The sequence below is a fragment of the Orycteropus afer genome, unplaced genomic scaffold, assembly GCF_000298275.1.
Source record: "Orycteropus afer afer isolate SDZICR_OR568_19922 unplaced genomic scaffold, OryAfe1.0 scaffold00049, whole genome shotgun sequence".
In the NCBI taxonomy this organism is placed as follows: Eukaryota; Metazoa; Chordata; class Mammalia; order Tubulidentata; family Orycteropodidae; genus Orycteropus; species Orycteropus afer.
Genome location: NW_006921636.1, coordinates 9,805,993 through 9,819,070, shown reverse-complemented (window position 1 = coordinate 9,819,070; position 13,078 = coordinate 9,805,993). Strand labels below are relative to the sequence as shown.

General features: G+C 46.4%; 1 protein-coding gene across 1 annotated transcript in view; it reads left to right on the top strand.

The window, feature by feature from the left end:
- Window positions 1–486: 486 nt before the first annotated feature.
- Window positions 487–13,078, top strand: part of EYA2 (EYA transcriptional coactivator and phosphatase 2) — a 255,369-nt gene continuing 242,777 nt past the window's right edge. The window contains 1 exon segment of the mRNA XM_042780627.1: window positions 487–609. Within this exon segment, the coding sequence (XP_042636561.1) occupies window positions 487–609 (123 nt within the window).

The window sequence follows — 13,078 nt, the reverse complement described above, 5'->3', positions numbered from 1 at the left end:
GTTTCGCTGCCTAGGGGAATTTGTCATATATGTGATGCTTTTTTGAGCCTTTCTCCATCTCTAGAAGTAATGCCATGTCCAAGTTCACCCCAAGCCGCTGGCTTTTGTGACTCCAAATCCAAACGGCCCCGCCCTACCTCTCTCTCCCTCCCTTTGGCTCCCTGGCTGGCTCCAGCTCCTTCAGATGACATTTAGAAGAGACCCAAATGTCATTTTTCTAATGGCAAAATACAGTCAGAAGGAGGTAAAGTTTTAATCAAGAGGGTGTATTCTCCCGGGGAGAGCCGGTACTTCATTTTAATTCCTCATTTCCCTTTGATGAAAACTTTAGTGAATTTTTATTATGTAGAATTTATAAGAAGGCTGGATTTAGGTAATCAGCTTTAATATTTATACTCTTAGGAAAAAAAATGGGAATCATTAGTAAGCATGCATAATTAATGAATAAATTATATTTCCCCTTTGTTTTCTTCCAGGTACAAGGAAATGCTAGAACTGGTGATCTCACCCTGCCTTACTGCAAACAGCAATTGTCTGGGTACAGTGAAGCCTAGCCTTGCCGACGTTGATGTCTGGACTCTGAGGTGCAAAGAAGGTAGGCCTCCGGGGGTGAGTTTCATGGACCTGTGGTGGCTCTTGTTCACCCAGCAGAATACAGGAAGGAACTGACAGCCTTAGAAAAGTGTCCTTTCAAAAGTTAGTGTCCTTTCAGAAGTACTGTCCGCATAACAATGACTCCTTCCGCCGTTTGTTTTAATGATTGCATCTAGGCCAGAACTCTGGTGTCCATCACTAAAAGTCTTAACTAGTCATTAGTCGTAGATGTGTGCTTGTTTGGGTCTGAACTTCCTTTCTTGGCCTCCAGTTCCGGGAAATGCTGGCATCTCCCCGTGGATCTGGGTCCTCTCAAGAGTCACTTAGGGGTGTGGTTCCCAGGCCCAGCCCTGGGTGTGGCCTGCAGGGTCTCGGTCTCTAGGTTTGAGAGCCGTCAGCTGCTCCAGTCACTCCATCCAAACCGGCGTCTTGTGTACGGGCTTTGCTGTCAGGACAAGAACGTGGCTGCCCTTTGCTTTCAGGTCGGGTTGGAGTCAAGGAAGCAAAGGAGAGTTAGTCAAATCTGTTTAAAAAAAAAAATTATTGGCAAATGATGCAGCAGGACTAGTTTTCACTAGAACAATTCCAGCTATTGTTTGCTCTGTTTGGGATCCGTCAGCCTTCCTGGTCGAGCTGGGAGTTAGCAAAAGGCAGTAAGCTATTATGTTTAACCATTGGGCTTAACCCCTTCCTTGGTCAGCTCTGGGATTTGCTGCTAGGGCTCTGAGACCCCCGTGGCTCCCTCCCTCCTTTGCTGTCTGTATTTGATGCTCGCTCGTGGGGCACACGTACTCTGCAACTGTCATGGAAAACCAAAGGGGTGTTTGTCAGATCAAATAGAAAGTCACAAGGAATTTGCTTGCTTTTTAAGCAAATCACAGCTTCCATGAGTAATGATTGGTGTCACCAAAACAATGACATGTCACCTGCGTGCTGGTTTGAAGCTGGAACAAGCCTGCTAGAAGTACCATCAAGGAGGCTCTGGGCTCCCGGGCCAAAACTGGGTGGTAGAGAACACACCCTCATTCTTCCTGGCACTTTGGAGCATCTGAGTAAACTGCCCTGGGCTCCCTGAAAGTTTGAGAGAAGGCATTGAGTCCTGTTCAAAGACAGGCATCATTTTCTTTCTGAATAAGGGCACCAGTCAACTTAGGACTGGCTTGACTTCAGAGCCAGTTGAGAGAGGAAGGCGTCCTGGTGGTGCACTTAATGCTTAGCTTCTGACGGTTTGACCCACCCAGCAGCTGTGAGGGAAAAAGGCCCGGCAGTCTGCTCCAGTAAAGATGCCGCCTAGAAAACCCTAGGGGGCAGTTCTGCTTTGTGACATGGGGTTGCTAGGAGTCAAAACTGACAGAGAGAGGAAGTGGCATGGACGTCCAGGTGAGGAAGACCCAAGTCTGAATCCCAGTCCCGCTGCTTCCCAGCCAGATGATCTTGGGCAAATTGTTTAACGTCTCTGAGCCTCAATTTTCCCACCTGTCAAAATGGGGGTAGAATAATGACCCACTTCCTTGAGTGGTGTGAATGGCTGACGTGTTCAGCTGCTGATAGAAAGGTTGGGAGTTGAAGTCCCCCTCGAGGTGCCTCAGAAGAAAGGCCTGGTGATCTGGTTCCGAAACATCAGCCGTTGAAAACTCTGTGAAGCACAGTTCTGCTCCGACATGCTCGGGGTCACCATGAGTCAGCGTTCACTCGAGGGCAGCTGATTATCGAGAGCTCATTGTGAGGACTGAATGAGCTGATGCTTTGTCAAGTGCCTGGCACAGCTCAGGGACATGGTAAATGGTTAACCTTTATGCCATTGTCGTTCTTCCCTGAATCACACAATCACGGTGATTTTGGTTTACATTGTGTTTTAAGTGAAAATGAACTTGTAGAAACTGGGAGAGTTCACATCACATTTCCGGTTCCCTCTTGAAATGCCAGGTGCTTTACAACTGGGGCTCCCATTTCTGCCCAGCTGCCCCCAAGGGGCACCTGTGCCTTAGATGAGACTGGTGTTCTAGCCGCCACAGTCCCTGCCACTCCCTTTTGTTCTAGACTGGGCCATTTTACTCAGTTATGGGACTGCCTGGCCACTGTAGGTATTTGAGTTCACAGCCCCTAAAAGGGTAGGTATGAAATGTGATGATGTCATGGTTAAAATGATGTCCTTTGAAGACCCCTCGAATGGTACCTTTCCACCTCCCCTCTCCCAAACACTAGGGAAGAGGCAAGCAATGGCCCCAAACAGTCATACCACAAAACTTCCTAGGTTTGGGGGGTGGTGGTGGAGGGTCGCTTTGTTATCTCCTGGTTGGTTTTCTTCTATCTCATTGAACATTACAAAGCCAGCTTCCAGAATGCTCAGCAGTGGCTTGGTGATTAATTTTTGTGAGCATATACTTGCACTGGGCATTGTTCAAAGCAATTTATATGTATACCAGTTCTTCCCGTCCTTGTCCACCACCATCAAAGCAAGCCCTCAGCACTTGCTACCTGCCAGGCCTTACGTACATTAACTCATTCAGTCTCCACAGCTCTAGGCAGTAGGTACTGTTATTAACCCCGTTTTATAGATGCTGTCTGGACTCTAAGGCACAAAGAGGTTACGTAGGTTGATCAGGGTGGCACATGTAAAGGACAGAGCCTAATTTGACCTCAGGCAGGCTGGCTCCAAAGCCTGTTCTCCAGATCAGAACGCTGGATTACACCCCTGTTAGGATGCCCATCTTACAGATGTGGACGCTGAGACCTGGGGGAGTAAAGTGATCAGCTTAGCGTCCCACAACTAGTGGCACCAGGAATCGAACCTAGGCACTCTGGCTGCTGAGTCCCCACTTCTGAGCCCAACAATCCACTTCCTGACAAGCTCTTAAGCATCTGCAGACCTCAGATATCCAATGTCCCCACTCCAGACCCCACACACCCCAGCGCCTTTTTGTGACAGAGTTGTCACAGAAACTCCCCAATTCAGAGAAGGCAGGTCTAGTAGGTTACACCCATTTTTCCTTCACTGACCTGTGAGATGGGCTGTAAGTGCAGCCCCACATGCCAGAGTGAGCCAGTCTTCTTGTCTACCCTCCCGTGCTCCTGCCTTTCGGGCTATTCATTCTGTTAGAGTCTATATGAGGCATGTCAGCTGCTGGGCACAGGCAGGACCCCACCAAGGCAGGAACCATGGGCCTGCACTCAGGGGCATTCTGGAGGGAACATGGACCCACAAGCCCTCCAATGGCTCCCCTTATCATCCCAGCCCTGCCTCTTCCCAGTCGCTGGTCCCTAGGCTAATAGCCAAACCTCTTTGGTGCTCAGTTGCCTTACTTGTCAGTTGGGGATGACCGTTGCATTCATATGATGATGAAATGACTTCAGCTGTGGAGAGGACTCAGTGCTTTTAAAGACTGTAGAGCAAAATCTAAATTCCCTACTCTGGGCCGTCAAGTCTACTGTCTGCCTTTGCCATCTCCTCCAAGCCCATCTCTCCACCTCCCTGCTCTGCTCATTGGCCCCAGCCTCTGACCTTCCTTCTGTTGTTCTACTTCGAAAGCTTGCTTTGCCCTCAGTGCCTTTGCACCTGCTGTACCCTCTGCCTGGAATGTCCTTCCTTCCTTCCTTTCAAAAAGAAAACTTAATTTCTAGTCACCAGGTAATATATAAAAACACTGTGCCCTGCCCTCATAGAAGCTTGAAATGCTAGGCCAAAATCCCCTTTGCCACCTCCACCCAATCTTAGTCCCTTCTGCCCTTCTCCAGGTAACCACAGTTGTCACTTTTGGTGGTACAACTGAGTAACATGCTCCACTGCTAACTGAGAAGGTTGGAGTTTCACATCCGTTCAGAGGTGCTGTGGAGGAAAGGCCTGGCAATCTGCTTCTGAAAAAGCAGCCATTGAAAATCTTATGGAGTGCAGTTCTACTCTGACACGTGGGGTCCTGATGGCAGCTGTGTTTTTGTTCCTTTTTAGAAATCATACAGTATTGCTTGGGAATTGGGATTAAAACACTAATGCTATTGACGTATTTTCTATAACTTGCTTTTTTCACTCAAGATAGATGTTAGTGATGATATACCTCTTTTTATTAAACTATGTTGTTGTTGTTGTTATTTGCCGTGGAGTCGGCCCTGACTCATAGCGACCCCTCCTTGGGTTTCCGAGGCAGTATCACTACGGAAGTAGGATTGCCCAACCTTCCTTCCGAGGAGTGGCTGGTGGGTTTGAACCGCCAGCCTTCTGGTTAGCAGTCAAATGCCTTAGGCACTATGCTACCAGAGCTCCTTTATTACTATATACTATGCCAAAGAAGAACTGTGTCCCAGGTCAATTTAACCACACCTTTGCCAAGGACACTTAGGTTACTTTTGTGATTTTTAGGTATTTTACTCTGTGAACAATGCTGCTAGTACTATCATCATGTAAGCTGCTGTTTACACATGTGAATGTTTCTTTAGGGAAGATGCTAACTTTTTTTTTTTTTTTTTGTCTATAAATAACTACCATGAAGCCTGTGAGAGCTGGAACTGGACAGAGACTGCCTTGTTTTTGTGGGTCCTGCAAGTTTTCTGCCTCTGACAGGGAGCAATCTTGCCACTTTTTTTTCACTGGTTTTAGTGGACAATAACAATAGTTTAATTTTCCTTCTCTGCCAAGTTTCTTCCCTACAGAGGTTCCAGCTGTCACAGGTTTTACTGTGTTATAGAAATGTCCATCTTATTAGTTTTAGGGATGCACTTGACAGTAACATGAACATAAATACCAAACCACCAAACCCATTGCACTGAGTCAATTCTGACTCATAGTGATCCTTGAAGACAGAGTAGAGCTGCCTCATAGGATTTACAAGGCTGTCAGTCTTTACAGAAGTAGACTGCCTCATCTTTCTCCCAAGGAGCAGCTGGTGGGTTTGAACTGCCAAGTTTTTGTTTAGCAGCCCAATGCCACCAGAGCTCCTTGTTAACATATATGCGTTCCCCAAACTTGCAAACTCTACACATTGAAGATACCTACCAAACCAAACCAACCTCACTGCAATCAAGTCAATTCCAACTCATAGTGACCCCAGTTGGGTTTCCAAGACTGTAAATCTTTATGGAAGCAGACTGCCCCGTCTTCTTGCCACAGAGCGGGTGGTGGGTTCTACAATGATCATTTATTTACAAAGTTTACAAGAACTCTCTGCCACTTTCCCAATACTGTTGACCCAGCTAAGATGTCACATTCTCAGTTTTTGTTTTCCTTTCACTCTGTAGCTCTAGGAAGAATACAGGGTGGAGGTGAAGTTCATCCCAGTGCCAGTGACAGTCCAGGGAGCAGAGTATGAAGTGCAGATGGATGGGAGGAATCAGTGCATTAAAAAAAAAGAGACAATCCTAGAAAGTTTACATGGATGCAGTAGTCAACTGAAGTGAACTAACTACGCAACAAAAGTGCCTGTTCAGATAACATGGCTGACGGTGGCGGCTGCCCTTCTGACCTACAAACCCCTCCTTTTGCAGCTTCACTTTCTTGTGACACCTACTGAGCTCCTCCGTAGGGAGATTTGGTACTTAGTTTCGCCTTTCTTTCTTTCTTTATCCAATCACATATTGAACAAAGTAAGGCACCTACTGTGTACAAGGCAATGAGCATCTGATGAGAAAAAGCTCACTGCTCCCTGTCTTCATGGATTTGGCAGTTTGGACACTTCCTATAATACCTGGTGGGTGGTGTCTGTTACCACATCCTTTGGGTTAGGAGTCAGCTAGGCCAGGTGTGTATTCCAGCCCCGCTCCCTGCTCACTGTGTGAATGTGGGCAAATTCCTTCCCCTCTCTGAATCTCAGTCTCTTCTTCTAGAAGATGGAGATAATGTTTACCGTCACATAGGGCTCTTACGTGTATTCAGTAAATAGTTCCTAAATGCCCCGTGTGCCAGGCCCTGTTGTAGGTACTGGGAATATAGTGGTGAGCAAGCCAGACCAAGGCCCCACCCTCCCAGAGCTTCTGTTTCAGCAGAAGAAGCAGGTCATCGATTTTTAAACAAAATGAGTAATTTCAGATAGCAATAGTGAAGAAATAATGCAAATGAGTGGCCTATGTGGGGTGAAGTGAGCTGATTAGAAAGGACTTAGTGTGGGCATGCATATTAAGTGCTTTGCATACTAGCTGGCACTTAGAAAATCAAGCCAGTTTCCAGCAAGTAGAGTCTGACTCATAGTGAGCCCTTGTGTGTCAGAATAGAACTGTGCTCCGTGGGATTTTTATTGGCTGGTTTTTTGGAAGCAGATCACCAGGCCTTTCTTCAGAGGTACCTCTGGGTAGACTCGAACCCCCAGCCTTTCCATTAATAGTGTAGCAGTTCAACTGTTTGCACCTCCCAGGGATTGATGCTTAGAAAACATTCCCTAAGTATTAGCCGTGTGTCTCTTGACTCATAGCGACCCCTCCTTGGGTTTCTGAGGCGTTATCACTACGGAAGTAGATTGCCCAACCTTCCTTCCAGGGAGTGGTTGGTGGGTTTGAACCTCCAGCCTTCTGGTTAGCAGTCAAATGCCTTAGGTGCTGCACCACCAGAGCTCCTAAGTGTTAGCTGTATGTCTCTCCCTCTTTAATGAGCATAGGAGTCCCCTGGGGACCCTGTTAAATTGCAGCTTCAGATCCAGCCTGAGAGTCTGCATTTCTAACCAGCATCCAAGTGATGCCGACACTGCTGGTCCCCAGCCTCACTCTGAGGAGCTTGCAGATTACAGAGCCCCACCTCCTGCGCCTCTGATTCCATGTTGAAGATTTGGACGGAGACCAGCTCATTTGCATTTCTAACAAGTCCTCAGAGCTGCTGCTGCTGGTCCAGGGACCACACTTTGAGAACCACTGCTCTAACACTGGTTTTCGAACTTGGCTGCACACTGGCATCACCTGGGAAGGTTTGGGGTTTGTGAGGGTTTTCTTTTTTTCGATGTTTGATTGAATGCCGCATCTCACCCCCAGAGAATCTGACGGCATTGGCCGGGGGTGTGGCCCAGCATCACGTAGTTTTTAAGTCTCCCGCAGTTGACTGAGTTTGCACTCAGGGCTGAGAATCATTGCTCTAGAATCTGAATTCCTCTGGGACAAAGGCGGTGTTCCAGTTTTTCCTTATACACACTTAAATATGTAAATGTCGGTTCCTTTTAGCACCCAGCTTAGTGCTTGGCTCAGGGTGGATCCTTCCGAATGATGGGTGGATGGGTGGATGTGTGACTGGAAGAGAGGGAGTGAGGGAGGGAAGTGGAAGGTTAAGTATATAAATACAGAGTGGTCTTGAGAAATCAAAGACATTTCAAGTTGATATTGGCTTTGAATCCTTAGCAACGTTTCCTTAACTTGCCCTTGCCTCATTTTCCACTTCTGTAAAATCCAGATAATAATAATAACTTCTCATTGGATTGTCATGGGGGCAAAAAAGAGAGATACTCATGCAGCCCTTGGCACAGTGCCTGGCCTGTAAGAACCACTTGAGAAATACTTAACAAAAAAAAAGAGAAAACCAGACTCACTGCCATCAACTCCATTGCAGCTCATAGCAACCCCCTTTGGGTTTCCGAGGCAGTGAATCTTTACAGAAGTAAATTGCCCAGTCTTGCTTCCATGGAGTGGCTGGTGAGTTTGAACCACCAACCTTCTAGTTAGCAGTGAAGTGCCTTAGGCATTATGCCACTGTTTATTACAGTTCAAGGTAGCAATTGGATTTGAATTGTATCCCATCTTCTGCAAGGAGGGAAAATAGTTAAAAGGTACTAAGGAAGCAAGGGAGCTCTGGTAGCATAGTGCCTAAGGCGTTTGACTGCTAACCAGAAGTGGGTTTGAACCCCCAGCCACTCCTCGGAAGGAAGGTTGGGCAATGTACTTCCGTAGTGATGGTTATGTTATGTGCCGTCGAGTCGGCCCCGACTCATAGATACCCCTCCTTGGGTTTCCGAGGCAGTGTCACTACGGAAGTAGGATTGCCCAACCTTCCTTCCGAGGAGTGGCTGGTGGGTTTGAACCACCAGCCGTCTGGTTAGCAGGCAAGTGTCTTAGCCACTATGCTACCAGAGCTCCCGTAGTGATACCACCTCGGAAACCCAAGAAGGGGTCGCTATGAGTTGGGTCCGACTCAACACGACTGGACTCGACAGCACCTAACAACAACAACAAGGAAGCAAAGCTAAACAGGGGACATTTTTTCTTCTAAAATGCAGATGTGGTGTCAACAACCAATGCTGTAATCTCAGTGTTTCTGCAGAGGTGGGTTCCTTGCCCCATGGAACAAGCTGGGCAGTCGTCTTCGCTCAGACTTCCTGCACCTCCTCTGCTTTGGAGTGACGAGGTCTCATTTTTAGTTTCAGTCTCGCTGATTCCCGCCTGAGGTTGGCCGATGGGGGTTCATGGCCTCCAAGCCAGGTTGAGCTGCCCAGAGCCTTGCCTGGGTGCTGGTGCCAGGAGCCACGGGCCCGCATCACCTTTCATTAAGCCTTTCCCAGGGGGACTGAGCACTGAGGGCAACCTCTGCAAGCACAGAACAGAAGTGACAGCAGTGATGTTTTGTGTAGCATTGGCACAGTGTTCAGGAAACAGCTAATGCCCACTGGACAGAAAAGGACACTAACTCTCATTCTGTACTAATGTAATAATAATTACATAATTACCTTCTCCCTAGTAAAGGACTTCCACCCATGGCAGCAGTATTATGATTATTATTATCTTTACTGGCACTTGCTTAAGGAGCTCTGCAAGAACCAGACTCACTGCCATTAAGTCAATGCTGACTCCTAGTGACCCCCTTTGGGTTTCAGAGGTGGTAAATCTTTACAGAAGTAGATTGCCCAGTCTTGCTTCCGTCTTGAACCACCAACCTTCTGGTTAGCAGTCAAATGCCTTAGGCACTATGCCACCAGAGCTCCTTCCGTGGAGGGAAGATGGGTGCAATCTACTTGTGTAAAGATTTACCACCTCAGAAACCCTGTGTGGGTCGCTATGAATCAGAATTGACTCAATGGCAGTAAGATTGGTTTTGGTCTTGGATTTGTCACTGGCTTAGAGTCCCTGTGTGGTGCAGATGGTTAAGGGCTTGGCTGCTAATCGTGGGGCTGGAGGTGTGAGTCTGCCTGGAGGTACCTCTGTGCTTGTGCCAATTGTTGCAGCCACTGTGTCATTGAGGGCCTTCCTCTTGTCGGTGACTCTCTACTTGACCAAGCATGATGTTCTTGTCCAGGGACTGGTCCCTCCTGAGAACATGTCCAGACAATGGCAAGACGTGAGGTGAAGTCTTGCCATTCTTGCTACCACAGAGCATTCTGGCTGTACTTCTTCCAAGACAGACTTGTTTGTTCTTCTGGCAGTCTATGGTATATTCCATATTCTTCTTCAACACTGTAATTCAGAGGCATCAATTCTTCTTGGGTCTTCTTTATTCATTGTCCAACTTTCACATACATATGAGGCAATTGAGTATACCATGGCTTGGGTCAGATGTACCTTTGTCCTCAAAGTGATATCTTTGCTTTCCAACACTTTAAAGAGATCTTTTGCAGTTGTTATTGTTGTTGTTAGGTTCTCCAACTCATAATAACCCTATGCACAGCAGAACGAAACACCACCCAGTCCCATGCCAGCTCCGCGATCCCTGCTATACTTGAGCCCATCATTGCAGCCACTGTGTCAGTCCATCTCATTAAGGGCCTTCCCCTCCTTCGTTGCCCCTCCTCCTTACCAAGCATGACATCTCCTCCAGGGAATGGTTCCTTCTGACAACCTGACCATAGTAGGTGAGACGAAGTCTGACCATTCTCACTTCCAAGGAGCATTCAAGCTCTACTTCCTCCAGGACAGATTTGTTAGTTCTTTTAGCAGTCCATGGTACTTTCAGTATTCTTTGCCAGCACCACACCTCAAAAGCATCAACTCTTCTTCGGTCTTCCTTATTCATTGTCCAGCTGTCATATGCATATAAGGTGATTGAAAATATGATGGCTTGTGTCAGGAGCACCTTAGTCCTCAAGGAGACATCTTTGCTCCTCAGCACTTGAAAGAGGTCCTTTGCAGCCAACTTGGCCAGTACTGTACATCGTCTGATGTCCTGACTGCTACTTCTGTTGGAGTTTATTGTAGAACCAAGCAGTGTGAAGTCTTTGATAGTTCAATCTTTTCGCCATTTATCGTGATGCTGCTTATAGGTCCAGTTGAGAATTTTTGTTTTCTTTATATTGAGGTGTAATCCATACTGCACACTGTATTCTTTAGTCTTCATCACTGAGTGTTTCAAATCATCCTCACTTTCAGCAAGCAAAGTTGGGTCGTCAGCGTATTGCAGGTTGTTAATGATTCTTCTTCCAATCTTGATGCCACGTTCTTTTTTCATATAGTCCAGCTTCTCGGATTATTTGTTCAGTGTACAGATTGAATAAGTATGGTGAAAGGATACAGCCCTGATGGACTCCCTTCTTGATTTTAAACCATGAAATGTCCCCTTATTGTGTTTGAACGACAGCCTCCTGGTCTATGTACAGGTTCCTCATGAGTACAGTTAAGTGTTCTGGAATTCCCATTCTTCTCAATGTTATCCACAATTTATTATGATCCACACAATCAAATGCTTTTACATAGTCAATAAAACACAAGTAAACATCTTTCTGGTATTCTTTGCTTTGAGCCAAGATCCATCTGACAGCAATTATGATATCCCTTATTCCACATCCTTTTGCAGTAGATTTGCTCAATGCAATACGTCTTTTGATTTCTTGACTGCTGCTTCCATGGGCATCGATTGTGAGTCCAAGAAAAATGAAATCCTTGACCACTTCAATCTTTTCTCTGTTTAGCATGACCTTGCTTATTGGTCTGGTTGTGAGGATTTTTGTTTTCTTTATGTTGAGGTAGAATCCATACTGAAGGTCTTTGATCCAAGTCCAGTATAAACTCAAACACGGCAACAATTGTGAGGATGGCGCAGGACCAGCCAGTGTCTCACTCTTCTGTACATAAGGTCGCAGTGAGTCAGAACTGACTTGATGGCACCTAACAACAACCAGTAACGTGCCTCAGAAGAAAAGTCTGGCAATCTACTTCCAAAATATGAGCCATTGAAAACCTGAAGGAGCACAGTTCTGCCCTGACACACATGGGGTCACCGTGATGCAGAGTCCCCTTGATGGCAACTGGTTTTACTGGTCATTTACTGAATACTTTTCATTTTTTTTATTTTAGCAAACTCCTCTTTTCATTTAAATCAGTTCGTTCAGGGCTTTGAACCAGTTCATTCCAGTTCAACACTGTGCTGAGAATTTGCGTTTCCACTTCATATCAACTGAACCCGAATCTATAGTTTAACAAGATCCCCAGGTAATTCTTACAGGTCCCCAGGTGATGCTTAAGTGTGTGTTGAAAAACCACCTGGGGGATCTTGTTAAAATGTAAATTCTGATTCTTTATATCTGGGATGGAAATGCACCTCTCAGCAGAGAGTCAAACTGGAATGAACTGGTTCAGAGCCCAGAATTCATTTAAAAAGGATGAATGAAGACCACTGCCAAAATGAAAGTTACAACTTTGATCCTTACTATGATTCTAAAGGGAGCTCTGGTAGCCTAGTGCCTAAGGCATATGACTGCTCACCAGAAAGCTGGTGGTTCAAACCCACCAGCCACTCCTCAGAAGGAAGGTAGGGCAATCTACTTCCCTAGTGATACCACCTCAGAAACCCAAGGAGGGGTTGCTATGAGGCATTCAGCTGTTAACCAAAAGGTGGTTGGTTCTAACCCACCAGCTGCTCCACAGGAGAAAGATGAGGCAGCCTGCTTCTGTAAAGATTTACAGCCTTGAAAACCCTGCGGGGCAGTTCTACTGTGCTCTGTAGGGTCACTATGAGTTGAAACCGACTTCACGGCAGTGGGTTTATGATTCTAATGCATTAAAATAAATGTGTAATGACTTAAATACTTATTGACTGCCATCAAGTCAATTCCAACTCATAGTGACCTCCACTGAGTTTCTAAGGCTGTAAATCTTTATGGAAGCACACTGCCTTATCTTTCTTCCACAGAGCGGTTGGTGAGTTCAAACCACCAGCCTTTCGGTTAGCAGCCAAATACCTTAACCGCTCCATCCCAGAGCTCCTTAATGACTTAAATAAAAAAGCGTTGATTCCTGTCAGCCCTAAGGTTGTCACACTCTGGGAGATGATGCTGGCCTCTATCACTCCTCTCTGCCTCAGCAGCACCCCGCATGGGAACCCTGGTTTGCCAGCAGTCACATAGCCACTCAGTAAGGGTCAAAATTGGCCGCACATTTCTGGATTCCTCGTACGGTGCTCCATCCTCCATGGGGAGGTTTCCACACTGTCCTTGGTGTGGGAGCCACTGGAGTCCCTCACACAAGGGAGATGAGCTGATACAATTCATTGACATTCCCCTTTTATAGCAAGGCAAAGACTTGACTCAAAACATCTCTCAACAAATATCATCTCACCTCACCAGGGATCAGTTAGAAGTGGGTTCCTGGGGTCCAATTA